Consider the following 27,845-nt stretch of genomic DNA (forward strand, 5'->3'; position numbering starts at 1 on the left):
AATATATTCAAATCCCAGGGAGAGTGTGAGACAGCGTACGGATAAAGTGCACTTTAAGTATATCGATTATAGTTCCAGGATGCTTGGAGAGTCAAGACCATCCTGCTTCCCTTAGACATACAGCTTCTGCTGTCCAGAGTGTCTTAGCTGTCTCCAGAGCAATTTGGTATTATTTATTTATTGATTTATTTATTTATTAATAATTTATCCATTTAGCCAGCTTTTCTCTCTCTAAAGCCTTTTACACCATTTAACTACTACTTGCAATGATTTAACCATTTATACCCCAGGGTAATTTTTACTATATTAATATAGGGGAGGTATGTTGATCAAGGGTCTTACAGCAAGATGTGGGATTCAGACCTGGGTCCTTTGAGTTCAGGGTGATGGCTTTAACCCCTACAATCGTGTGCTGCTGTAGTTGGACTGAAACTGAACTGAAATTGAACTAAATGAAAATTATGATTGTTATTTGTCTTTGGCTCTGGACCTCTGAGCGCTCTCTGCATCACGGTTGTTGGGTGTCTGGTGCAATTTAATGTGCTCCCCGAGAAGCGTACAGGTATAACATCCGATCCCTTATGCCACGTGGCCACGGTTGTAGCTGCGAAGGGAAGGTGGCGTTACAGATTTGCCTCAACGGCTGCCCTAGTACCAGTGCCTCGTCTGGAGTCAGGGCCTGTATTTCAATTCGGCAAACTAATGGCAGTTCCCGTTGTCCGAAATTGAAATGGACACGTACGATAAAAATGTCAGCGGTCCCATACGTGGCAGGGCCCTAACAGGATTACGCGTCATTTCCCAGCATCCCGTCTGTTTTCTTTTGCACGCGAGTGGCCGAGCTATCGCTCACGGGAGCCCCTCAGTAATGCGCCACGAAAAGACAAGCGGCTCCTTATGGCCTGCGATTATTCGGTTTGAATGGAATCTGTGATTTATGTCCATTTGACTGAAAAGCCCTGTAAATTCCGGCAGCCCCGCGTTCTCCCTCGATGGAGCCTGAATGGAGCGGAAGTGACAACTGGTTTTGGTGTGGAAATGTGCGCTGTGTCGCGGTGTTATATTTAATATACCTGACATGAAAAACGCGCCCACAGGCTGCCTGTCTCCCGCGGTAACCGGCCCAGCACGAGTCTGCCGGCGACAGCCAGAGCGCTCTGCTCTGGATTAATCAGACGGACTGTAAACACCCATTCGCGATCTTTTAATTTATTTTTATATCTTTAAAAGGGTATCTCGTTTCCCCCATCAGCTTCTCTCACTTCACAGCAAATTCTTTTGTGTTTGGTTCTTTCACCACAACCAGAGAAAACCAAGGAAGTGCCAGAAAGTGATCATAAAATTTTCAAAGGTGTTCTTTTATTCGTTTGTCTTGCACCGTGAGTCCAGGAGTGGGTTTTTATATGTATGTGAAGGGTTGTTTTTGTGCACCGTATGCAAGGAGTCAGGGACCCAGGAACATCCCACCCATACGAAAGAGGATTTTGCGGCTACGGCGGAGTGACATCACTCACCGGGGCCCCCTGCTGGCTTGGCGACCCAGGGCCCAGCACGGTCTGGTGTCACCAGCAGCGAATAGACCCATCCATCCAACACTTACACACCATTACACCTGGAGCCTGCTGTTAGGCCAGCGAATTACCAGGTTGCGGTAGCCAGCAACAGCGGCTCATACGTGTGCGTTGCCCTGTAAGGAGTTGGGTTCAAATCGCACTACTGCTACATAGGGTCCCTAATCAGAACGATTATATTTTCATAGAGCTCTGCTAAGGTTCACTGTACATTAAACACCTATAATAACTATTATCTGGTGACAATATAAAGTAAGCCAACTGGCAGCAGAGGAGAGGAAAACAAAAAAAACACTCCACACCAAAAGGCAAAACATATACCCCTTGGGGTCCAAGTGAAGTACCAGTGGCTGCCCACCCCCCTCCTGGGCATTTTAAACAGAAAGGAGCATACTTTCTTTACTTGCAGTGTTATGGTACTTACAGTTATTTAGTCTCATTTATACAGCGGAGTCATTTAACTGGAGTAATTTTGCGTAATTACCTCGCGCCAAGAGAGTACACTACAGGTGGAGATCAAACCTGCAATCTTAGGGCTGCGACTAGTCACTACCCTACCAGCTGTCCCCAAAAACTTCTCCTCAAATGACTCAGTAGTAAACAGGGTAAATCAGCGTATGTTGCTTTGTGGAAGAGTGAATGAATAAATGTGGAGTTTGGTTTTTTTTTCCGTCTCTCGTTTCTGCCGGGTCAGTCGGTCAGCGCGCGGTGTAAAAACGCTTCATTAGCTAAACCGCCGCGCCACGCAGCGTGTGAGTGCCGCTAATCTCCTTATTTTTAATTCCGAGGCCCCGCCATATCTTAATGAAGCCTTAACGAGCTGTTGAAAATCCCCGAATCGCGGGGCCGGTTATTGAATTGAAACGGCCCCGTAATCGAGCTCGCCTGAGTGGGTCGGGGCAGCGCCACGCGCTCGCTCGCTCACTCGTTCGCGCCCTTCTCCCGCGCGGGTAACCACTTCGACCCGCCCGGCCCTCTCGCGGAGCCTGTGAGGCGAAGTCGCGCGCTCTGGCCACCGCGGCGTATTATCTGCGAGCGCAGCGCAGGTGCGGCCGCGCGCCGAAGATGGCTAATTAGAATTGGCTGAAAGATACGAAGGGGCGGGGGGGGCTTGGAAGCTGGAGCGCGGGAGAAAAACGAGCGGGACTGATAACGGAGGCGAAAAGGCGGCGGCGAACAATATGAGGAGGTCCGCGTGTGGAGATTCAGAGCCCCACTATAATGAAATACATGTTGCGATTAAAGAGGTTGATTAAAATCTTTTGCAATATGGAGCTTGTTTTACTATTCATTATTCTCTAGCATGAATGGCGTGCGCTGCGCAGGCATGCGGGGAGAGAGAGAGAGAGAGAGAGAGAGGAAATGCTTGTGTTAGTGTGTGTGTGTGTGTGTGTGTGTGTGTGTGTGTGTTAGTTCATCGCTGCCACTGGCAATAAAAATTGGACATAAGTCAAAAATATTGTCACCAATGTTTATGGTTAAAATATTTTTCCACAAAAAAAAAAAAAAAAACACTTCACCAGTTAGCAAAGGGACAAAATGAAAACTCCATATTTAGATTCTTCACTAGCTTCAGTGTATTACTTATGTTAAATTTTACATTCATTCATTCAGTTAAAATCTGTTAGGTTTAGTACTGCATTATATTAGCCCATTTTCTGCTTGTGGAATAAAGAGACAGCAGGCGTATTGTGGGGGCATTTACTTTGCTGCCGGGTGATGTGTAGGATTGCGCGGCCTCATCCGCCACTGTTCTCCTTCCTGTCTGGCATCGCCTCGGAAAGCCGCCGCGCCACATCGCAGCTGTGTGACTGTCAACTTATGCATGTCGCTGTCACGCGCGCACGCATGTCTCGCGGGGCGCAGCTTAAAAACAAAAGGAGGCAACAGGAAGCACCCAGTCCGCGTCGGTCCGGCCGCTGATGTCAACATGCTTTGCGTCTTTCATTTTTTTTTTTGTGCTGTTAAGACGTAAGGGTTCGGCAGCTGCTTTTTCGCACAGCCAAATCGTGGACCCACGATGCATTGTGGCGTACTCTGACGGCAGTCGTAATATGAGCACGTTGTTAAGTCCCTGATGTGCCTCTGTCGCCATTGCTGACCGATCCCCTCTCTCCACAGGCCTCAGCATCCGCGGCGCTCAGGAGGAAGACCCCCCAGACCCCCAGCTCATGCGGTTGGACAACATGCTGCTGGCAGAGGGTGTGTCGGGTCCCGAGAAAGGGGGTGGCTCGGCAGCCGCCGCTGCAGCCGCCGCTGCCTCCGGCGGAGCTGCCGACAACTCCATCGAGCACTCAGACTACAGGGCCAAGCTGACACAGATCCGACAGATCTACCATACAGAGCTGGAGAAGTACGAGCAGGTGAGCAGCCGCCTCCAGGGTCTTGGCCCGTGGTCCCTCACCTCCGTAATGGTTGGGGGCGACCTGTGGTTAAGCAGTCAGTGGATCGACACTGGAAGCAAAAACATTTTACAACCATTGCATGCAGAAGGCGGGGTGCGATGGCGCAGTGGGTTGGACCAGGTCCTACTCTCCAGTGGGTCTGGGGTTCGAGTCCCGCTTGGGGTGCCTTGCGGCGGACTGGCGTCCCGTCCTGGGTGTGTCCCCTCCCCCTCCGGCCTTACGCCCTGTGTTGCCGGGTAGGCTCCGGTTCCTCGCAACCCCCTTTTGGGATAAGCGGTTCCGAAAATGTGTGTGTGTGTGTGTGTGTGCATGCAGAAGGAGTATCTAGACAGCTCCATCTTACAACAGTTACAGATAATATACAGTATGTTAAATTTTTATTCCACAGTAATCTTAACATGGAGCCTTCTAAATAAGGACTTAAAATGCTGTTGTTTTTTGCAATAAACAACTCATGTTACACAAGAAAGCAATAACTAGTCAGGAATTCTTCAGCTTATATCAGTGAGAATTATCTCATATTTACCATAGCCCCCAAAACACTAAAGAAAATCTTTAGAAGTCCGAATGTGGGACAGCACGACACCTTAAGAAATATGTTTTACCGGTTAGTGCTGAGACTACGGAAATGCAGCTCAATAATATCAGCAGTGGGCCTTGTTTGTAAAACTTTTGTGTAAAAACAGCATAAATAAGGGTTTACTGTGTAGACCTAATAATATACACGGCAATATCAGTGAATCAAGTCAGGCTTCTGGGTGCAGGGAGAACACAGTCCGCTTTGGGTGATGAAACAACTGAATGCACGAGCAGAAGAATAAATAGGTCCTTGGAGAAAAATCGTGATCATAACACTGCCCAAGTGGCTTTTCCAGGGATGTCACATCCGTTTCACCGAAACCAACCAGGTCTCAGGTATGAACATTCAGAGGCTTTAAACCATGGGCTGTTTTTGGCTTTAAACCAAAATCAGTTAACATCCTGCACCCAATAAACTCACATTGGTGCCGCACAGTGACTAACACCTGTGATTTGCATCAGGGGTTCATTTACATATAAAAATTGAACTACACGTATTTGCAATAATCCAGATGCTGTGTTAATAATAAATGATGAGCTTTGCTGTGCTCTCTATCAGAAGTGAGAAACCTCGTAGGAAAACATGGGAAAGATCACGGTCACATGGACTTTGTAAGCAGAAAAATACAGGTGCGATGAGGCTCATAGAAACTTCAGGTTAGACAGTTTAATTCAGCCTTAGATGTAAATTGCTGCGGGCAAGAAGACACATGGACATTTTCTCTACATAGCCTAAAGTGGACTTCAGTGTTTCATTTTGTGGTTTGGGTGCAGTTGGAGCATCCATTGGATATTATTAAATTAAAATAACACATGTAATAGAACAGATATGTTGAATATCTAAAAAATAAAACCTTCCTATTAAAAAAATCTGTGGGCACTGACTGTGATGGGTGTTTTTTTTTAGTTCAGCAAAATAGTGTTTAGTTTCTAGTTTGACCAGACCTCTTATTTCAATTCAATGATATAATGGTCCATTAATAGTTAAAACAGCTGAGAGATTTATGAGTCGGTTGTGACAATAATTTCATTTCATGGTGCAGGAGATGGTCTGGTCTATAAATTTGATTATTTCTACTATATATGGGTGATATAAAGATGTTACCAAATTATGATGTTTCCACATTACGGATATAAAAATATGTATTTCACATTAGAGTGGAAGAAAAAGATTTACGTCACCTGTTTAATGTGACGTAATTAATGTATGTGTGATCACTCAGATTGCTGTGCTTAATGTATCATCCATATTTTTATAAACTTAAGTTTTTAAGAAAGAGGATATAGAAAAACAGGAGTTGTTCTGCTCAGTTATTTTTGATAGATAACTTCAACAATACACTCTCCAATAGCAATTAATGAATTTAATTAATTAAGACATTAATGGAAGAAGATCTACATCTTCTGCTCTGAGTTGAATCCACCACAAGGCCCATTTAATTTCTTAAAGACAGTTTCCTATCAATTAAAGTGCAACTACATTCCAATTCCCTCTGCAGCAGCCACAGGTAAATAAATCTGAGATTGATGGGAGCTAAACTACAGTGTAAAGTCACCCCAAGACGCAATATCAACAGGGCAACGAACACATTAAAGTTACAAACCAGCCTGGACATGGTGGGGTGTCTCATCAAGTACACACTTCACCCTCCCAGCACATCACATAATAAAGTATAAATATGCACTTCCATGGAGTCAGCAGGTGGTGTGGGAGTTAGAGTCATCGAATCCCCACTCCTGCTCTAGTACGCTTGATCAAGGTACTTACCCTGAATTGATGCCGTAAAAATTACCCTGCTGTATAAGTGGGTAAATCAGTGTTAGTAGCTTCGTGTACATACCCAATATTATAAGTTGCTTTGGTCAAAGTTGACATGAACGAATAGATCTAAAGGCATGTGTACGACTAATGTGCCTTCAGATCATTAGCATACAGGGAGAGTGGAAAGATAGCCATCGGTGGAAAGACAGCATAACATTGTCAGTTATGTTTCCTGCGGTTTTGATCGCTGAGCTCCGTGTCCCTAACAAACTGACAGGCATGGGTCCTTGACAGACAGCGAGACGCTTTCTCCTCATCAGGTCTTTCATCACGTTGGTTTGTAGGAGCATCTCTGTAGGTCTTGGCAGCTAGAATAAAAGGTGTTACACCGATGACTCAGTGAGCCAGAGGGGTAAATTAGACTAATTTACTCCCAGCATTTGAAAGGAAAGGGGGGAAAAAAACAACATAACAACACTTAGCCTGGAGTGAATGCATCTTTCTTAAGGGCGTATCCAGATTTTAATTATCTAAATGTAAATACTTAACGAATTTTACTTAGAGTAATGAGCCAAAGTGTGCTCTACATAAATGAGTTGTTCTAATTAATCATGTATGAAGTACTGGTTTAACGAATAGCTGTTTAAATTCTCTCCGTGCTGGGCCAGCGCCAGATTGCAAATCGGCACTTGCATTCATAGATGACTTCACCTATTAAGTCGCAGGAGTGTTGTGCGGTCGCAGAACAATCGTGGTGTCTGCGGGTGTAGGAGGAATAGCCCTGACTGAAGAAATATACGAAGAACAAGGAGTTGCAACAGTTTGGTTTCAAACAGCGGTAGAACATTGGTATCAACGCTGGCTGGTGGTTCTTCAATGAACGGTTAGTGGCACCCACCCAACTGGTTCTCGTTCTTCTCCTCCAATCCCTCCATCACCACCCATCTGCAGGCATGCAATGAGTTCACCACCCACGTGATGAACCTGCTACGGGAGCAGTCGCGCACGCGGCCCATCTCACCCAAGGAGATTGAGCGCATGGTGGGCATCATCCACCGCAAGTTCAGCTCCATCCAGATGCAGCTCAAGCAAAGCACCTGTGAGGCCGTCATGATCCTGCGCTCCAGATTCCTTGACGCCAGGTCGGTGCGCACTTCGGTGCTTGAGCGTGCATGCAACGTTTGCGATTGTGTCCTTTCTCTGTCTTTAACATCACTGTATTGGTATCCATAGCATCTAAAGGGGAGGTTTGTCACTTAGTGAAGCTTCTCAAATCACTGTAGAGTTATCTTGGTCCACTGGACATCTCAGCATCTGCTCACATATATGAAGAGATCACGGTTGAAGGGATAATTCATAGCAGCGGTCGTTCTTTGGTAGTGTCATCATGCGGTTCTCTTCACCGTGATAAATAGCAGGATGCTGATTTGCATTAAATCCATATCGAAGAAGGTGAAGCATTACAACGCCCAGCTGTGACACCTGGTGTCCTAACTCTATGTAGAAAGCAGCCATCAGTTTTTTTTTTTTTTTTCTTCCAACATGGAAGTGTACAGGGAATTCATTAGCTACCTTGTCTTGGATCTCCGCCAGCTTGGGGATTTGGAGTGGGTCGGGCTTACTGCTAGTTTGGGTTGGCTGAGTGAACACTGCACATCGCTGCTAGCCGAGTTAACTCCATTTAACCAGCACACTGGAACATGGTTATGTGAAATGAACTGAAGTAAGAAACACGTATGCGAAACAAACGTAACGGGTTAGTGTCTCGGCCCGCAGCAATACCTCGAAAGGGGAGGGTGTTTGGCAGGGGGAGACTTTGGAGCGTTAGCAGTGGAGGGACTGCATATTCGCTGCTCATTTTCTGTGAAAATGAAGGTAACCCGAGAGAAGGCAGTGGCTACCCCATAGCAGAACAAGCAAGTACTTCAGGTTGTATTTCAAGAGACGAGCCGCAGAGAATCTCTTGGGATGGAGGCTCTTTAGGAATAGAGCTCAATCAGGTGTGTCTTGAATTCTGTAATGCACTAAGGTCTGCTACGGCTGGGTGCCTCATCGCCTGTTCTTGGACACATTACACGGCTGGGCAGGAGACCGCAGAGCCACAGAGTAAATGGCCACTGTTCCGCAGGAATGATCCGGAGGGGTGGATTCAGCCGTGGGTGTCTGGTGGGGGGGAGGATCTAAGCTCTTGCAATCCTCAAACTAATTACCCCGCCAACTCTCCCTGTGTCCAGGCGGAAGAGGCGGAACTTCAGCAAGCAAGCAACAGAGATCCTGAACGAGTATTTCTACTCGCACCTCAGCAACCCATACCCCAGCGAGGAAGCCAAAGAAGAGCTGGCAAAGAAGTGCAGCATCACAGTGTCCCAGGTGGGTTAAGTCCTTGTGTGATGGCACGCTGGCCGGTGGGCATCTCTGTGGGAAAGGCAGGCAGATGGGGTCCCAGGCTGCACTGAGGCCATTAGACTAGTAGGCTTGAAGTCCTTTAGGTCTAAAGGGTTGCAGACCTGATGGTCTGGAGGTCAGAAATCCTGCAGGCCTAAAGGTCTGGAAGACTGTAGATTTGTAGACCTGAAAGTCTGGAGATCTGAAGTCCTGTAGACCTGAAAGTCTGTATGACAGTAAATTTGTAGACCTAAAGGTCAGGAGGATGAAATCGTGTAGGCCTAAAGGTCTGGAAGACTGTAGATTTGCAGACCTAAAGGTCTGGAAGTCTAGAATCCTGTAGTCCTGTAGATCTGTAGCCTTGAAGTTTTGTAGGCATGAAAGTTTGGATTTGTCTTGCAGGCCAAAACTCTTAAAGACCTGGTGGTCTGTAGGCCTGAAGTCCTGTAGATCTCTTGGTATGTAGGACTGAAGACCTGTCAGTCCGTTGAAGGGCCGTAGAGCTACAAAACCAAGGCCAGAGCCTGGCCAGGAAGGTGACACTACCACATAAAGGGTTTCTCTCCCTCTCGAACGACCGCTTGCTCTCACCTCCGGGCATCCCTGCCTTTCTCCTCATTCCCATCTGCCACGCGCTTCTCTGCCTGTGATCAGCCAAGTCCAAGGAGTATGTCATCAAGGGTTATTTGCAAGCACGGTCGAGTCCGCTGCCTCAACGCATTTGCCTGTAAACGCTCAGCTCCGAGCGGATGGACCGCCGGGGTGTGTTAGACATGGCAATCGAGGCTGACAGATGTGAACGTTAAGGTGAAATGTGTGCCGCTCATCGTGCTCTGTCTGGAGTTTGCCTGTTACTCAGACATCCATGTAGCTTAATGGATACCTGTAGTGTAACACAGCACTCTTACCTCGAGCTGGCTTTTTAAAGTGACATTCCCACTCTCCCTGGCCTTAAATTAGAGTGAACCTGAAGGCAGTTGTACACCATGCACCCTACCCCCACGTCCAGTCCTGCAAAGGCCTCACACAACCCTCTTTACCAGAGGGGTCACTCTAATCACCTTAAAATTCCCACTTCTGGTGTCACTCCAGTCGAGGCTCCATCGATGCTTTAACCATTAAAACATTGTTGCCATATACACGGTATCGATAATCTGCAATGTTTTTCTTTTTCTCTGTGGGGAGGGGGTGTATAGGGGTGTGCAGAGTATGGCTGTGAAGAGTCAGATACTGTAAAAGCCATTTTTTTTTGCCTTCAGGGGGTGGGAAGCACCATCACAGTATCACAGGTATGTCATGACCTCTCCTGATCCACTGTTGTCCTCTATCTGTACATATTCTTTATTCGTACACATGTATGTGCACCAGGACAGACCTCCAGCTACAGAAACACAGCCACACCTCCATTTGGCTGACAGCTTAAGTAAGGGGAGAAGTGTGTACTTATGTAGAAAAGGCATGTGCATGGCATCCCCATGGTTGACTTGAGGGAGACCTGCTTGAGCGGGACATAGGGAACCATTTGAAACTGAGTCAGCTCTTCTTTAAGGCCTGCCAGGGTACACAGAACTTACTCCATCTCTTATAAACGTGGCATGCAGGATACAAGTCCATGGCAACCATTTTCAAGTCATTTATCTGTTATGTTAGGTTTTCTTTTTGCTTTATTTTATTTACGGATAATCTAAAGTAACATCTGCTAAATGAATGAATGTAAATTAAGACATTTTAAAAAAAATATACATGTGTGATCACACCTATTAAGTAGTCTTTTTTAATTATTGACATTTTTTTTTTTTTTTTACATTGATCTAATGTTGGCCTATTCAACATATGCATTTACATTTATTCATTTAGCAAATACTTTTATCCAAAGTGGCATACCAGTCAGCAAAACAAAAAGTGTATTTCACCAACAGACATAAATGCATACATATGATTCTGGAAGGTCAGTTGGTTTGTCTGATGTCATTGTTTAAATCAGCATACATTTCATGGTTATATGCATATAGTACTGTAAGAGAGATAGCATTAACAATAAGAGGGAGCCTGAAAATGGTGAGTTTTGAGACCATTCTTAAATGGTGAGAGGAAATCAGAAGTTCTGAGTAAGATAGGGATGTCATTTCACCATACTGGAACCAGAACTGAGAACCTTTGGGCTTTTGAATTTTGATCTCCTGAGTGAATGAGTGAGTGAGTGGGACCACTGAGTGACCCGAGGTGGAGAAGCATAGCAGTCTGGTTAGACCATAGCGAGTAATGAGGTTTTGTAGGGATCGGGGAGCAGATCTTTGATGGTCTTGAAGGCCATAACTAGAGTCTTGAACTTGATATGGGTAGCTGCAGAAAACAGGGACTAACGAGTAAGGGAAATACATGGGACCCCTTTGGTTTTTAAACTGTATGAAGGCTCATTTTTTTTGGTATGTCAGAGTGTATTCTTCTTGGTTTGGAGAGCATATCAAGTCCTTAGGGCTCTGCTTCAGCTGTGACTGTTAGAGGATCTTGGAGCCCACAGAAAAACCGAACGTGTGGTTCTGCCAGTAAAATAAATCAACATCAGAATTAACCATGGAACAAGAGCCCTTTTCAAAAGCCCCAAGTGCCCCATTAGGTACCACACACATCCAGCTGTCTGCCCGCTCTTCAGGCCAGCTATACAAAAATGGGAAAAGTATTAGTTTTGTCTAAAAAATTTGGAGAACAATTGAGGCGGTCAGCTGGTACCCCCCATCTGGTCAGCAGGTGGTCTTCACCGAGTCTGAAGTTACAAACAATAAGAGCTTGCAGATCTCAACCCTGAGGAGTTCACCAGAGAAGTCAGGGGAGAGCAGATATACATGGGTACTAGGTGTAATGACAGTTAGACAGCCGCTCAAGCAAAGACAGACAGTTGAAAAGACAGCAGCACCAGCAGCACCAGCAGCTATACAGCAAATAGTGGGCCTTAAGTCTAGATCTGAATGCATTGAGAGAAGAGGCTTCTTTGGCATTGGCTGGTAGGCTGTTCTGTAACTTAGAGGCCCTGGAACTGACAGCTTTACCATCAGAGGTTGGTTTATTTATTTTAGGAGTTACGTGAAGTAGCTTGTATGTACGGCAGTTGTAAAGATATACTTACGAGTTCTGCTTAAGAAGTAGGTGCCAAACACTTCACTGCAATAGAGAAGCCTCATTTTGTAATATACCTTCTCCCTAAGTTATGAATGGTCGATTTGGAAATTTCCACGATATTAATATTCTCCATTTGATTTATTTTAATATGCATTTTCTTTGCCTATTTTCTAAAATTCCTGTCTCTAGCAGTATCAGTGTGACCTGTGTTTACCCAGAGAGCTGATAGATGGCAGTAAAATGCACCCAAACAGTAGAGGAGTGTGGGACAGCCTAAATGAAACTCTTCCATGGTGTTTCAAACTCATGCGTGGTGTCTATGAGGAACATTGTGTATGTTTATTGGTTGAGAAAATCAAGAGTCCTGTGTTGCCAGGTTAGGCTCTGGCTCCCCGTGACCCCGAATGGGACAAGCGGTTCAGAAAGTGTGTGTGTGTACTTGGAATAGCAGTTTGTAGAGAGATTTTTTTTTTTTTTTTTTTTTAATTTTAGTTGTAATTTTAATTTAGCTCAAAGTTAGTTAAAATAAATTAGGGCCTACAAAGTATTTTTATTTAGCTTTCACCAAGATTTTGGCAGAACCTAACCATCGAGACACTGTTTGTAGAGCATGACTTCAGTGTGACTTTGGATTTACAAAAAAATGGGATGTGAAGACATTCTTGGTCCATGAGTATTCAGGATAGACTGTGGTCAAAAATGATGCCTGAATTCCAAGCCCATTTTGCAAAGTTATATTTCAAACTGTTCAATGTCATAGCTGATAACAATAAACACTTATCTGCCTTATTTCCACCATGCAATAGGGCTTCAGTATGTTTTTTCTGAGTTCAGAGAAAGATAGTTTTCATTCATCCAATTTTTAATCTCCAGAAATCAGTTTGCTATGGCAGCTGCAGACACAGAGTCATTTGGTCGTATTGATAAACAGATTTGTGTGTCATCAGCATAGGAATGTAAGTACACTGTGCCTCTGTGTGGGCCTGCCAAGCGGTAGCTAACACTTTAAAGAAAAATCTTGCCTGAATTTGAGTATTCGCTGATGGTTATGCATCCAGCTCTTGGAAAAGAAGTCTCATGAATGCACGGTCCTGGGAGTGAAACAGATTTGCTCAGTGGGGAGGAAACATAAAAATAAATGGGTGAATGATTTAGTATCTAGCACTGTAAATCGCCTTGGATTAAACTGTGAGCTAAAATACTAAAATACAGCCTAGTAACTATCGTATGTTGCTTAGGAAAAATGTGTTTGCTAAATAAATAGATGTAAACGTAAATTAATCCTCCTGACTTTGACTAACAATTTATGTTGGATTATTTATTTTTTCTTTTATTTTTATTATGGGCAGAACTCAGTGAAGTGACCAGAAAAAGACAACAGAATAGACATGACAATCTGCAAAATTTGTTAGTCGAAGTTTAGGCAGCACAATTAACTCTAGGCCTCGCTCTTAATTTTCCCTTCAAAATAATTGATTTTGTGCAAGAGCACAGCTGGGGTCCAGGGCCAAAGAATCGGGCGGCGGCAGAATCGGCTCAGCGGGATTGAGCTAATAATTACAGACACATGCCTACCAGATATCGAGAAGATGGACTTCTACGACTGCAGCTGTCTGCCTTAGGAAAGCCGGACTTTTCTTCATGTCGCTCAAACGGCCTTTCTTCAAAGAAGTGCTGGAGATGGTGCTGTTACGCGGTACACTCACAGCGTTAGCCGTGGCCTGTCGATGGTAAACCCGTCTATAGATTAAACACACGTGTGTCACAGGATCCTCATGAAGCAGATGTCTGCGAGTCTCAACTCTTATCCTATGTCCATATGGAACAGATACAGCAGAGGGGATGTTTCAGTATTAAAAATGTAATCCGGTGCACAGGCACTGATGGTTATGCACAGCAAATGTTGCTCTGGAAGTCTGCCAGCAATACGGAGTTAGCAACAGAATAGCTTATCACTTATCCGTGAACAACACCATTAAAGCTAATTCGATATTTTGGTTTAAGAGGATGGGGGGAGACTTAAACAACAAGAATTCTTCAAGTGACCTGAGGATGGGTTGGAAAACCTGATGGAGAAGGAAGAGGAATCATAGGTTTGTTGGTTTGGAGTTCGAAAGGCTGCCAGGAGCGGAGTCACGAGTGAAGGGAGTCATTTTCATGGACGAAACCACACGCTTAGAATAACACACTGACCCGGCCTTTGTTTGCATCAGGGCACGGCTCTCCTTCTCTGTGTGTGTGTCTGTGTGTGTGTGTGTGCGCGCGCGCGTGTGTGGGGCACGTAATTAAAATAATGTTCTGCCTCCACAGCGTGAGGCCGCGGTCACGGTCACACCTCTGCGAACGAACACGTGATCACGCCAGGCACACACTGAATTATTTGCGGTTGCCACGCTCAGATCGCCTCAAGTTATAATGAATGACACTTATCAATATTCCAGCTCATTATACATTTAGAGGGACAGTGCTCGGATTTAACATGGTCAGGATTAATGCATTCGCCTGTGTTATTGACAATATTAGCGGCGAGGCCTCTGAAACCACCTTTTCCAGTCTAATTAAGACCTGGTTTGAGCTTTCATTAAGGGGGTCCCCAAAGAAGACATTATTTCTCCTTCGGTATTGAAGTCTTGGAAAGAACATCTATTCACCTTAAATGAAGGGAAGTGTATTGACCCATTATAAGGCAGGAATGCTGGTGAATTATTAAGTGCAACTCTATGGCTTTCTCCACTAAGTCAGAGAGAGAAGAACTACCAGTAGATTCTTGTTTGTGTGGAATCCCAATGTCTGGTGCTGCGCTGAAGATCAGATGGTTCTTCTCTGTGTTGGACCTCCTTGCCATAGGGAAGCTGGATGGGTAGCCAGGCTAGTGATAAGGATAAGGAGAAGTTTGCTCTCATTCTAACACAGATTTCGTCGAACAAGCAAGGCTGCAGGTCCTCAGATCTCACCATGGTTTCGTCTAGACAGCCAGTGGCTCGAAGCCCAAATTGTGGCCATGCAGCCGTGCCAGAGCAGGTCAGATCCCACCATCTGTGGGCTGTCGAGGTCAGCCTGCGGAGAACTTCTCGCAGTTCTTGGCTGGCAGAAGAAGTGTACGCTTGATGCTGAATAAGAGCAGTAAGTGGAGTGCCCCCTCAATGGGCAGCTTGGCTCGGAACATTCAAAGTGTCAAGTACCACTCTTTTTGGATCCTTCAACATAACACACTTCGCTCATCAGCTTATTGAAACTAAACAAGTATTCTTCATATACTATAAAAATATCATATCACAACATCACCATTTCAGAGTGCAGTATTTACCCAGACATTGTCACTTCGTGTAGCTTGTCTCACACTCTGCAGGTGAGGTACAACAGGAGGTTAGCCCCTTGTCACCCAGTATCCCATTGAAGCCATGGGTCTTTTCATTGCATCTTCCACTGCTTCTTGGCTTCCTCCATTTGTGTTGATCGAAGCTTACCCTAGGGTAACTCTCAGAGCACCCGAACTCATAATAAGTCTGTTTTTTCATAGTAATAACTGCTCGCACCCATAACGTGATCTGTGATCAGATGTGATTAATGGCATGCTGTGTGTTAATTATCACCCTGCCTTAATGAGGTCATTCCTTGTGACTGACGCCCCTGAGTGAGAGCGTTTAGCACTCCGCAGACCCTCCCACCCTTGGCTCTCCGTCCCTTGGGGGGGGGTGCGCTGTGCACGGTAGGGGTCGGCTCATCTTAACATCACAGGAAACCATGTCAGCGTTACATGCAGCGTTCGTAGGAAGACCTGAGAAGGATGTCTTCCATTGTAAATAAATCCCAGAATTCCCTATAGTTCATTCCTGCACTTCTCCAGTGTTGCCTAGTTTCTGTGTATAAAAATGTTTGTGTGCTAGAGGGAGATAAGTAGATGGGCTTAAGAAATATTGAATCCATTTCATGTAAGGTTATACAGAAGTGTGTGTGTGTGTGTGTGTGTGTGTGGCGGGGGGGGGGGCATTCTGATCATACATCATGTTAACCCAAGTTCAAATCCCATCTCCTGCTGTAGTACCCTTGAGCAAGGTACTTACCCTGCATTGATACAGTGAAAGTTACTGTGTTGTATTAATGAACAACTCATTGCAAGATGCCTTTGAGAAAAGTTTCAGCTAAATGAGTACATTTGTAGCACATGTACATCTAATCATATTTTGTTGGATACATTTTGCCTTGTGTTGGTACATTTGTCTTTGGAAGAGTTGTGGAAATTAAAAATAAAGGAAAAGATAACTACTGTTATGACTGTAGATGTTAGAGTGAGAGTAATGTGAGCAACGTATTGTTACAGTAAAAGCACACTGGCAACAATAATAACTGACTTTTAATTCATTTACTCACTGCTCTTTGTATTGAGTGTAGTGTGGAGCTGTTCAGCTATTAAACTATGCAGCAGACAGGTGGCCTCCATATGATCCACTGTGAGGACCAAACATGTATAGTAATCCCAAAAATTTTAATCCAGTAGATATTATGGAATGAGACACCAAGGCAGGGATTGCTGCCATAACCACAAGATGGACAGTGCATTGCACAGCAGAGATTTGAATTTGGTTCCTGTGCAAAGTGAAACTAATAAATCTCATCCAAATATGAGGATATAGATTGAAATATTTTATTTATGTAGACAGACGGGAATGGGCTGCCATGTTTGTTTGTGTTCTTTGAACGGAGATTATGTGCATCTTTTCTGCTTTTAAAAGCCTCTCTAAGCAGGTTAAGTAAAAAGGATGATGGGTAGTCTTCTCATTGCCTCCAATTAAACCTTGCTTGTTAGTTTAACCTCTAGGTAAACCCATCAAACAATTGATGTCAAGGCAACACTGCCAACGCTGGCTTCGCTTGAATGGTCATTAATTTTAATTGCCTGGATATTAAAGATTTAGAAGCACACAGAGACTTGCGGGGTAAAAATGATCCGATGCCATGTAAATCCACTCTCCTCCAGTGCCTTCCGCTGGTCTGCTGTACATATTAAAATGTAAGCACTGGGATGGAAATTAAATAAGCCCTCATTAGAAACAGCCTCGTGTTCCCCGGTCAAGCAGGAGGCTCAAGTAGCCAAGACAGAGGAACTTGGTGGTGAAAGCAGCTTTGAGGTACTGCCTCAAGCTCCTTCACAGTTGAAAAATAACTATAAAACCAGAGCCTTAAGCTGTTTGGTATTCCTCAGACATCAGGATGTTAGCTTCCAGCACTGAATTGTCAACATTTTCCCTGATTGCTTCCTACTTTTGAGTGTTTCTGTTGAGCTGCGGTAGCAGTGCGCTCCAAAATTCTGAGTCATCTTAGTTATTATTTATTCATTTAGCGGCCTTTCACTAAGTCATTTTCGGTTTGTACACTAAGCTGCGTGCAGTTATTTACCCATTTACACCGCTGGGTAATTTTTTACCATATCGATTCAGGATGAGGACCTTGATCAAGGATTGGAGCCCAGGTCCCATGACTGGTAGGTGATGGCTCTAACCATCGCACCACCTTCTGGCCCAGATTGAAAAGAGCAAACACACACTTGAATATTCCCCAGCTGACTCCACAAACACCAGGCCAGTTTCCTTCATTTCCTCTGTCCCTGATTGTTCCTGTCTCACTGAAGACACGCTCCCTCAACGCGTTCAAGGTATGACAGGTAGAGCTAGCGGCTGCCGTTTGGAAAACTTTGGGGGGGGTGTGTTGCGGTAGACGAGCAACCCCCGGTGTACCAGATTCGCCAAGAGACAAGCAGAAAGCATGTCGCACGGTGATCTGTAAGAACGCTTAAATGATTCTTGATTATTGCTTAATTAGCCCGCGTACCCAGCGGACATTAGCTGGTAGTTGGGGACCGTGGGCTTGATGGACCCAAACCTGACTTCAAGCAATCTCAGTGTTCAATGGATGACGCATCGTCTTTCACACGTCTGACACCCCCGCTTCTCTCTCCCTCCGCCCCCGCACTACCTCCCAGGTATCCAACTGGTTCGGCAACAAGCGGATCCGGTACAAGAAGAACATTGGAAAGTTCCAGGAGGAAGCCAACCTGTACGCTGCCAAGACCGCCGTGACCGCGGCGCACGCTGCCGCAGCCGCCGTCCAGAACAGCCAGACCAACTCCCCGACCACGCCCAACTCCGGTAGGCTCCTTGCCCCTCCCACCCCTCGAACCCTAACCCACCACCTTTCTCCTAGTCTCTTCCTCTCTCACCACACACACACAGTTAAAGATGGCCCGTGTGTCTCCCATCTCACACACTCTCAATTAAACGCCAAGCTAGAACACTACACTGAAGTAACATTATGAGTTTTGGAATCAAGAGCAAAGTATTGTTGGTGGAGGGAGAACAAATGAAACTGTAAACTGAGCTTATTAACCCATGTTTTTTTCCCCCTTTGTTCTATCGCAAATCCCTCCCTTAATTTGTCACAGCAAAATCCCTCCCATGAGTTGGTTGTCATCCAGGACAGATTGAGATCAGTCCCTTTATAGTTTGAGTATATAGTGTGGATAGTATGGGAAAAAGCGAAAGTTGTGTATGGAGTAATGCAGTAGAAGGAAACAAGGTAAAGACGTGCCTTAGGGTGCGGTCGCTAGCGGAATCGAGCATGGTGTGGCACTGAAGGGGCGCTCGGCAGGGCGGTCCCGCCAGGGGATTTGGTAAGCTGTTTGAAGTGGTCCCCTTCTCTTGTACCTAGGGTTCCAGATGAAAGATGAAGAATTTCAGCTGGACTCTGCAGAGAGCAAAAACACTCTTTTAACCAACATGTTTACTGGTACTGCATTTTTCATAAGCTTCTTGTCCTTGTCATTGACATACAATACCCCCCTACAACCTATAGCGGTACATAAGGTGTAGGTGATGTTAAAAAAAAAAAAAAAAAAAAACACCTGGCAGCGTAAGCTATCCGTCCAGTGTTGGACCTCTGTGTTTGTCATATGAGTTTTGTTTTAACTTTCGTTTGATTTTGTTTATTGTTTGTGTAACCTTCCCCTGACCTGGAATATAATTATGACCCTTTCTACTCTATCAACTTTTTTCTTCCTGCTTTTGTGCTTGCTTGTTCTTTGAATTCTCTTTAGTGGAGGTGTTTTGTGCTCTGTGTGTGTGTGCGTGTGTGTGTGCGTGTGTGTCGGTGTAGCCCCCTCTCGGTATTCAGCTACTTACATCTTTCCTTTCCAGGTCCCTCAGGGTCTTTTAACCTCCCAAACTCTGGGGACATGTTCATGAGCATGCAGAGTCTGAATGGGGATTCTTACCAGGGGGCACAAGTTGGAGCCAATGTGCAGTCACAGGTAGGAGACACGAGCAGAGACCTCCCCTCCAAGCCTTGCCATTGCCGAGCCATCGACAGGAAAAGCCCCGCCTCAAACGACCAAAAAAAAAAAGAAAAAGTTGGTCGGAGTTGATGACTCTCATTGGCTGCGAATGGAAAATTATCAACTCTAAATTGCCCTGCCCTTTTTTTTTTTCGATTTTTTTATGTACTCTAAAATTTTTGAAAAGTAGGCTTTAGCTACACTCTTTGGCACAAAAACCTAATTTTATCCAATGATTTCAGCATTAAGTAAATAAATATTTTGGATTAATACTTAATCCAGAAAGGTATTTTAAATATACCTTTAGTCCCGACTCCATTGAAGTTGCAATGTTGTGAGTGCATTTGGCTGTGACTTGAGCTCTTGGGTTGGTATTGGGCGCATTTGCTATTTTCCTCAAACGTCCTTCATTTCCTGTACTTTCCTGTCCTTTATTCATTCTTATCGTGCTCTGTGCCTTGTTTCGAACTATCGTTGTTCTTCCATTGCTGTCTGAATTATATAGAAATAATTTAGAAATGTTTAAGCTACAGCATGAGATCCTAATTTAAGTCTCCTGGAAATATTTGCCCATTTTTCCAAGATCGTCACTGGAGCTTTGATTTCCCTCTGCCTCCATATTCATTCATGTAGAACTCTACTGTGATGCCATTTCCCCAGTGGATCAGTTTATCATTTCTGCATGCGTGTGTGCGCGTGTGTTTGTAGGTGGCTGTGTCCCTGATTGTCCTTCAGTGTGTTTGTATAAAGGTGCACTTGCTCACTGCTGTCAATGTGTGTTTGTCTGTTTACCTGTGTATACATCAGTCTGCCACTGCGTATGTTGAATGTACGTCCATGGTGTTTCTGGGTGCATGCAGTTTTATTGTGTGTCTATATGTGTACACAGGTATAGTGATTTTATGCATCTGTGTGTGCGTGTGTGTGTGCGCGCGCGCGCGTGCGTGCGTGTGTTGAAGCTTCATGTCAAGAAGTCCAAGGAATTTCCGGACATTTACGAATCACCTCCCTTGCATCCCTGAAATGATTCGCCGTTCGGGGATCTGGTGCGAAAGGATGACATCACGATCACTCGGACTCTTGTGCCAACGCAACCCGAGTCACACCAGGAGCTTGAATGCGTGTGTGGCAGTGTGCGTCTGCCATCCGGTCCCATGTCGTCTTCGTCCGTCCCCATGTTTGTGTCCTGCGTGGTGAGGGTGTGTGCTGTGGCTGGAGCATATGGTGGTCGATGCTCTCGGCTTCTCGTCTCACCTGACAGGCCTTTGTTCTTCTCCAGGTGGATACCCTGCGCCATGTTATCAGTCAGACGGCAGGATACAATGATGGCCTGGGGGGTAACACTCTGTACAGTCCACATGGCTTGAATGTAAGTTTTTGTTTCTTCTTCTTCTTCTTCTTCTTCTTCTTCTTCTTCTTCTTCTTCTTCTTCATAGTGGTATTATAAATAGCACTGTACACAATTCAAGTTCCAGAGGGATCCTGCTGTTGTACCTTTGAATGCTGCTTAGCCAGAAATGTTCGTTAAATCTCTTCATAAATGGGTTAACTGTGAGCTTAAGTAATGTAAAGAGGGTAGACAAAATGGAGGAAACACCTAGCAATATATTAAAATCAAGGACTTTGATGATTGTGACCACGTTATGCCTTGAGAAAAGCTTTGGCCATTCTTGAAATGCTGTCATAGAAGTCCTGAACCATGTGTAGTGGGACACTGCACCATTCTTCCAGAAGGAAAGCCTCCAATTCTTTGGGGGGGTGAAGGAGGTGGAATTCTACTTCACACTCTGCACTTCCCGTAAAGGTTCAATGGTATATAGATCTGTTGATTTTGAAAGCTATGGAAGGCATTGGCATCCTCAGGTGTCCAGGTGTTGTGCTCCTTACTCAACGTCTTTGTACTCAAGGCTTGGATACAAGTAGAGAATGGGTCACAGAGATGCTTATTCAGTTCTGTGGTGATTTTTGAGGCTATACTTTTGTGTCATTCGCCAACTGTCCTGTGAAGTTTCAGTCTATCCCTGTCTGTGAGTTTCCACTTGGGACACCTGTTCCTCTTTGCCAGTGCGGTTTGTCCATGTTTGGCATTTGCTGCCATTATTTTTGAAACTTTTCCCTTTGACACATTAAATAATTTAGCACTTTTTGTAGGTGATACACCTGTAATTCAGGTAATGAGTATTTGGACTCTAGAACTCTGTTAGTTAGGGGGAGTGGTGGCGCGGTGGCACAGTGGGTTGGACCGGGTCCTTCTCTCCAGGGGGTCTGGGGTTCGAGTCCCACTTGGGGTGCCTTGCGATGGACTGGCGTCCCGTCCTGGGTGTGTCCCCTCCCCCTCCGGCCTTACACCCTGTGTTGCCGGGTAGGCTCCGGTTCCTCGCGACCCCGTATGGGACAAGCGGTTCAGAAAATGTATGTATAACTCTGTTAGTCAGCTTGTGTTGCTTTGAAAAATTACATGTCAAAGTGTTTGTTGTCAGACCTCTTTTATCGACTGAATATGACTCATCTTTGCTACTGCATCTGTGAGTTTTGTCGGTATTTCAATGTTAAGCTTTTTGTCTTGTGGAGCTTCCATTATTTGTTCATACCCTGTAAGCTACTTTGGCATGCAGCCTTTAGTAGAAATTGTTAAATGTTTTTTTTTTTTCTCTTAAGTTGTTTTGTAGAATTATGAATTCCCACTAGCATATATGAAGGAAAATATTTTTTGAAAGATTGCTCTCCAATCGCCTGCCTGTTCTGAGTGGACCTGATAGGCAAGCAACTAGGAAGCAGGGTTAATGTAACCCCCAGGTGGGCTCCAGATTCTCTCTCTGAAAGTGTTGAAATACACTTTAATACAGCCACGCACATTATTTTATTACAAGGTCAAAAAATGTGACCTGTAGCAGAAAAAGCGTTGCAAGTCTTGGTTGTACATCTCCATTTTTCATGTAACTGTTCTGAGATACCTCTGAGAATTTCCCACGTCCTTATCAACACGATAAAATGCAAAATTGCGATCGCCTGCAGCCTCCTTCCTCGTGGGGGGTTTCTAAGGCACTTTTTGTTATAAAACTGCGCATAATACCAAAGATTAATTTATTTGAAGGGGGGGATATGTGGATGGGGTGCCGTAATGTTGGCTGACATCTTTCCGTCAGCACTATCAGACAGTACAATATTAGCATTTGTTGTTTTTATGTGGCTATGAAAGGGACAGCTGTGACTTAGGGGCTGTCTTTGATTTTATTTTTTTTTTTTTTTAATGTTCTTGCAGTACTGCTTTTACTGAGGGATTTTTCATAAAGTATTACTGGCACTGTCAGACAATTCAAGATATAAACCTTGCCAACATGAGTGTCTACCAATAGTGGTGATAATGGCTTACACTGTGTCTTCTGATGCAGCTTTCTGAACCTGTTTCAGTTTTCTTATATCCTGCATTTTTAATTATTTTAAGCTACAGGAAAACATTGTGCTTAGAGGTTTACAAACAGGTCCAGTTTTAAAGTAACCATAAATATGATTACAGCGCTGCACAGTCTTAATGGTGTTAAATATTAAACAGAAATCAAAAACAGAATTCATGAAAAGTCATGAAAGGGGCTAATAAAAGGGATAACGTAAAATTAATTAATTGCAATGATACTATTTTAAATAATTATGTGATAGTTGTTATCAGTGTTAATCAGCATCTTTATATGCTATTTAATCTGAACTTTTTTTTGCTTGAATATTTCTTAGTCTTATGTCTGCTGAGTAATTTTTAAAACATAATGTCTTCTGAGTAGTTCTAATTGTAATTGTAATGATTTTAATTGTAAGTAGTTGTAATTATATATAATTCCTTACCCCAACAATGTTATTCTTCTGTGGTGCCTCACACAACATTTGGAGTGAAGCAGAGGTTTTGCTGTTGAGGTAATGTGAAATAACCAGTGCTTAAAAATTATGAGCCGATGTGTATGATTACACTGTATGTAACCACCTATTTGAAATACAGGCTGATATGACAGTTTAACTCATGAAGACATAAAAACATCCTAGTCAAGTGTGTAGGGGGGCTATTACTATGGCAACGTGAAGTTTTTACGTTAAAGTGATGAAATTATATGCTGCGACTCTGAATAAATATAGCTTAACTAAGCAAGGGCCCGTTAATCACATGAACGATGTGCGTGACACCAGATTGTCTTGCTGCTGCCGTTGTTTCTCAGTCCAAATACATGTTGCTCACCCTGATATTTGAAGGCTAATTTTATCTCATAACTCTCTGTCAGAAGACATTATGTTGTTTAAAAACTCTGTGGTGTAAGTAGTAAAGATCTGTTTTTTTTTTTTTTTTTTTAATGAATCAGAACACCCCCCAGTCGAAACACGGTAGCCACAGTAGCATGGATGCACAAGAGCTAACAAGATAGACTTTAAAAAACGAAAGATTCAGTCGCGCTAATTAACATGCAGGCAAAGGACTCAGGTTCAAATCTCCTCTCCTGTTGCATTACCTTTGAGCAAAGGTGAATTGCTGAATTGCTCCAGTTAAAATTACCCAGCTGTATAAATGATTAAATAATTTTAAGTAGCTTAGTATACGAACCTAGCATTGTAACTCTGGAGAAAAATGTCTGCTAAATGAATAAATAATTATAATAATAGCATAAGCGCAATAAGATGCCATTTTGGGATCTGCTGAATGCCATTATGCCTGAAGCTGCCAACCACTAGCTGTGTTTCACACTTTTTTCCCAGCTTCACACTGCTGTTCAGACCCAGACAAGTAGTTCATTACAGAGCAACAAGAAAAAAAAAAATCCCCCAAATAAAATCACACTTGTTAGCAAAACAGCACCTGCTTGTATCTGCAAAAAAAAAAAAAAAAAAAAAAAAGAGGGGTGAAGAAAAAGTGGGAAGGAACATAAAGAAGACAGCCAAGCGGCATTTAGTTGATGAATTTAAGGGCAGTTGGAAAGACCGTCCCAGAATACTCGTATTTCAACGCGGTAGACGCACCACAGCCTTGGAAACCAGATTAATCTATTTATTGACCTATTCCAGGAACTCTAAATCAGCAAAATACTAATTCCACCGATGACCCACATGAGTGCTATAGCCTCCACTTTACAGTAACGCAGACAGATTGTTTGGATAGCGAGCCGCATCGTAAATAAATTAGCATACCCTAACCTTTCGCTTCGGGAGGACGGCGGGGCCGCGGCAGGCCGTCGTGAGCGATCCGGCAAAGGCTAGTCCCCGCCGCGAGCCAGGCACAGTCGGGCCGGCTCAGACGAGCTCCCCGCGAATGGCCTGGCCCGTCACTTCCACTCAGTGCTCCCCACCTCAGCGACCCCCGCGCCTTCCCTCTTCTTGACTGACACAAAAATATGTAGCGACAGGCTGCCTGCCACGGCAGAAATCTGATTAGACATTGATTCAGCAATTGCTCCCATTGGCCGGGACATCAGGCAAATTTGTTTCTGAGAGTCTCTCATTGCTGATGCTAGTGTAATGCAGAGAGAGCCCGCCGGCTTTCTACATAGATACTGTATCAACAACAAAACGCATTTTATATATACATATATATAGAGGCTCATTAACATACGTATGACCTCCTATACAGGCACTCGGTTGCACGGACGGTTTGGAATATAAAGTAGGACCTGCCAGTTTCCAGTTTTTATTTAATTTTCTGTTGTTATTTGTGTTTTATTTAATAAATTAACAAGTATTCGTCCATAAATTTACACACCTACATTTAGCCGACGCTTTTCTCGAAAGTGACTTACAACATTAAAGTTACAATTATTTATCCATACATTCAGCTGGGTAATTTTCCTGGAGCAGTTTTGGGGTAAGTGCCTTCCTCAAGGGTAGCTAGAGGGGGAGATCAGACCTGTGGCCTTTTGATCCAAAGACAATAGCGCTAACCACTACGCTACCAGCCGTCCTTAGCTAGTTCTTCACATCGTACACCTATATGTCTTTACAGGAAAAAAGAAGTCAGTTTTATTTCTCAAAGGTGAAACAGCAGAGATTCTCCTGGGACTTGAAGATGCATTTGGTTTTTAAGTCTTCTGTTTTAACCGGTACACTTGTGGATTATTGCCTTTATACTGCGATTAACATCCGTTTGTGCTCGCTGTAGATTCACCGCTATGGCTTGTGTCTCTGTGCTAGGCTAACGGCGGATGGCAGGACGCGACCACTCCGTCCTCCGTGATTTCTCCCACGGAGGGCCCAGGGAGTGTCCACTCGGATACCTCGAATTGATCTCCTCGCAGACGCTCCCCGTTCCCAAGCTGTGGAGCCCTCGCTCACTAGCACTGACTGGCCAACCAGAGAGGCTCGACAAACTCTTTTGGAATCAGTCGTTTGCAACGTTATTTCTTTCTGTCTTTTTTCCGTCGTCATTCTTGGTCTTTTTTTTTCCCCCTCCGTCCCCCCCATGCTGCAGTCCCTCCTACCGCTCTAAATGACATTCACCGGACTCCTGGTTTCTGTGCGCTTCGATAAGGCCGCTACACTGCTCTTTCAAATCGGATTCATCCTTTATTTCCAGTTTTTAAAATCAACGTTCGATTTTAAAACATGGAAAACGCGGGAAATTGTGCAAGACCATCCTTGTCTGGTGGCGACAGTGCAAACGCAGAGCTGTACAAGGACCCCAAGAGCTCTCACTGTGGAGGGTACCAATGCGCCAGGGGGAGCCGGACAAAGCCCCTCCAGGTCTGCACCTCCCTCTCCTCCTCCTCCACCCACAGCACCCCCCCCACCCCCTCCCCCGTTTCATACGGAAGCTGCCCTTGCATCATCCGGTCTCTTGACGGAAAGTGAGGAACAGTCCCGCTGGACCGTATTTGTGTGGTAAATCTGAGAACTGAAACAAATTTACAGCAAACCCTTTATATCCACTTTCTTCATTGTGTGTGTGGTTTTTTCCAGGGTCTTTCCAGGGTTTTTTTCATTTCCATTGCTCTTTGTCCTTCCGCCCGTGTTAAATAACACCACTTACAGTCCAATTTCAGTATGCAAGAACTGACTTCTGATGATTTTGTGCTAATTCATGTGTTTAACAGGGCTAATGTTACACTTAACTGGCAGCTTGGGGGATTCATTTTCATAATTTCTTTTTTTTTTGCCTTACACCCAACAATTTGCGATGAAGCAGAGACTCTTGCTGTGGCACTGAATTAGATGCGGCAACGAACGTGCATTCCATTCTTGGGAAATGCTTTAAAAGTGACACGTTTTGACACAATTTCTAGTAGAAACAAATGATGGCAAGTACGTATTAACAGTGTACATCTTGGAACCCGTTCCTGGAGACAAGCTGCGTGTTCAAAGCCAGTCGGTGTTGCGCGTCTACTTGGCCACCGAAGACACCAGCTACGAGAAACACTCTGACGTGTTGTATATAATGTAGCTTAAGAGTATTTATACATCCCACCAATCAAGACACAGCTTTATTACCTCATGCGAACTCATAGAAACCAATAGAATTTCAACATGTTCTATAGCTTAGAGTGCTCACTTACTACCTCTAAACAATATCACTACCATGTTTTTTTTGCTTTTATTTTGTATATCTTTTTAGTTTATTTGATTGCATCTTGTAATAAACTTTTTTCCCTTCATGTAATCTAATGTATATTTTAATCTTTTAAGAAAACAGAGTTGCTTTCTTGCAACTTTTAAAAATAATTAAAAAAAGCAAATACAAATAATGACTATGATGATTATTATGATGATGATGACGACGATGATGATGATGATAAAAAGTGCGTGCGGGTGGGTTGGGGAAACAGTACAGGGCAAATGTTGATCATAAATTAACACCAAACAGTTAAACTGTTGTACATACTGATGAACATTTTGAATGTTGCTCATCTTGTTACCAATCCATGCAAAAAAAGTCATAATTAAAAAAACACCTGTAATGCATAGAGTTTTCAGTATTCAGAACTTTACATTTGAGCCCTGTTTGACAGGGTCCAACCTCTCTTTCTTTTTTTGTATTGTATGTGATTCTGAAACTGATGAAGTCATGAAAAGATTATTTGTGGCAGTGATTCTAATGTATTAAAAATGTTTCGTGTTACTTTCTAACCAGACTACACCCTGGACTGAAAAGTCTTCCTTGTGGTAGTTATGTGTAGTTTCCAACATGAATAAACTTTTTGCTTTCATGACAGTGGCGTCTTTGCTTTATTCAGCCAAGGCAGGTATGTCCAGACCTGGTCGTGAGCATCCAACAACCTGGTCATCTTATATATGTTGTCTGTATTCACATATGAGTTCATAAAGCTGTGTTAGACAAATAAATCAGTGTTACTAATAAAGAGCTGATTTTGCTTTTACAGAAACATGGAATTCTGGGTAATATACAAGCACTCAGGTTTGACATCCCTCTGGAAAAGGCATCTTAGTTGAACACAACTTCTTCTTTTACTGAGGTCAGATTAAAATGTCCATCAATGCAAATAAACACACATTTTTACGAAAGGAAAAATTACACTATTAGAGATTTTAGACTAAATTACAGCCACAATCTGCTTGAAACAGATGTGACCCAACCAAAAACAGTTTAACACAGTCTTGTATCAAATGTTTGACCTCGAGTAGCATAGGCCTCAGAACTGACACCTTGCACTCCAAGAACCTGGGTTTGAATCCTATCTTCTGCTGTACTGTACTTGATCCAGTTACTCACCTTGTAT

General features: G+C 44.0%; 1 protein-coding gene across 6 annotated transcripts in view; it reads left to right on the forward strand.

Annotated features, from left to right (window-relative positions):
- Positions 1-26,676, forward strand: part of pbx3b (pre-B-cell leukemia homeobox 3b) — a 96,826-nt gene extending 70,150 nt beyond the window's left edge. The window contains exons 3-10 of one of the 6 annotated variants that reach the window (XM_029259678.1): positions 3,693-3,934; positions 7,269-7,459; positions 8,552-8,687; positions 17,800-17,965; positions 18,525-18,602; positions 19,010-19,122; positions 20,426-20,515; positions 25,306-26,676. In XM_029259678.1, coding sequence (XP_029115511.1) covers positions 3,693-3,934; positions 7,269-7,459; positions 8,552-8,687; positions 17,800-17,965; positions 18,525-18,602; positions 19,010-19,122; positions 20,426-20,515; positions 25,306-25,398 — 1,109 coding nt within the window. In that variant the 3' untranslated portion in view covers positions 25,399-26,676. Of the gene's footprint in view, positions 1-3,692; positions 3,935-7,268; positions 7,460-8,551; positions 8,688-9,961; positions 9,992-17,799; positions 17,966-18,524; positions 18,603-19,009; positions 19,123-20,425; positions 20,516-25,305 lie in introns of all 6 variants that reach the window. The other 5 variants (XM_018758217.2, XM_029259677.1, XM_029259675.1 and 2 more) reach the window with 5 other exon arrangements.
- The last annotated feature ends 1,169 nt before the right edge of the window (positions 26,677-27,845 follow it).

Source organism: Scleropages formosus, chromosome 17 (genome assembly GCF_900964775.1).
Source record: "Scleropages formosus chromosome 17, fSclFor1.1, whole genome shotgun sequence".
Lineage (NCBI taxonomy): Eukaryota > Metazoa > Chordata > Actinopteri > Osteoglossiformes > Osteoglossidae > Scleropages > Scleropages formosus.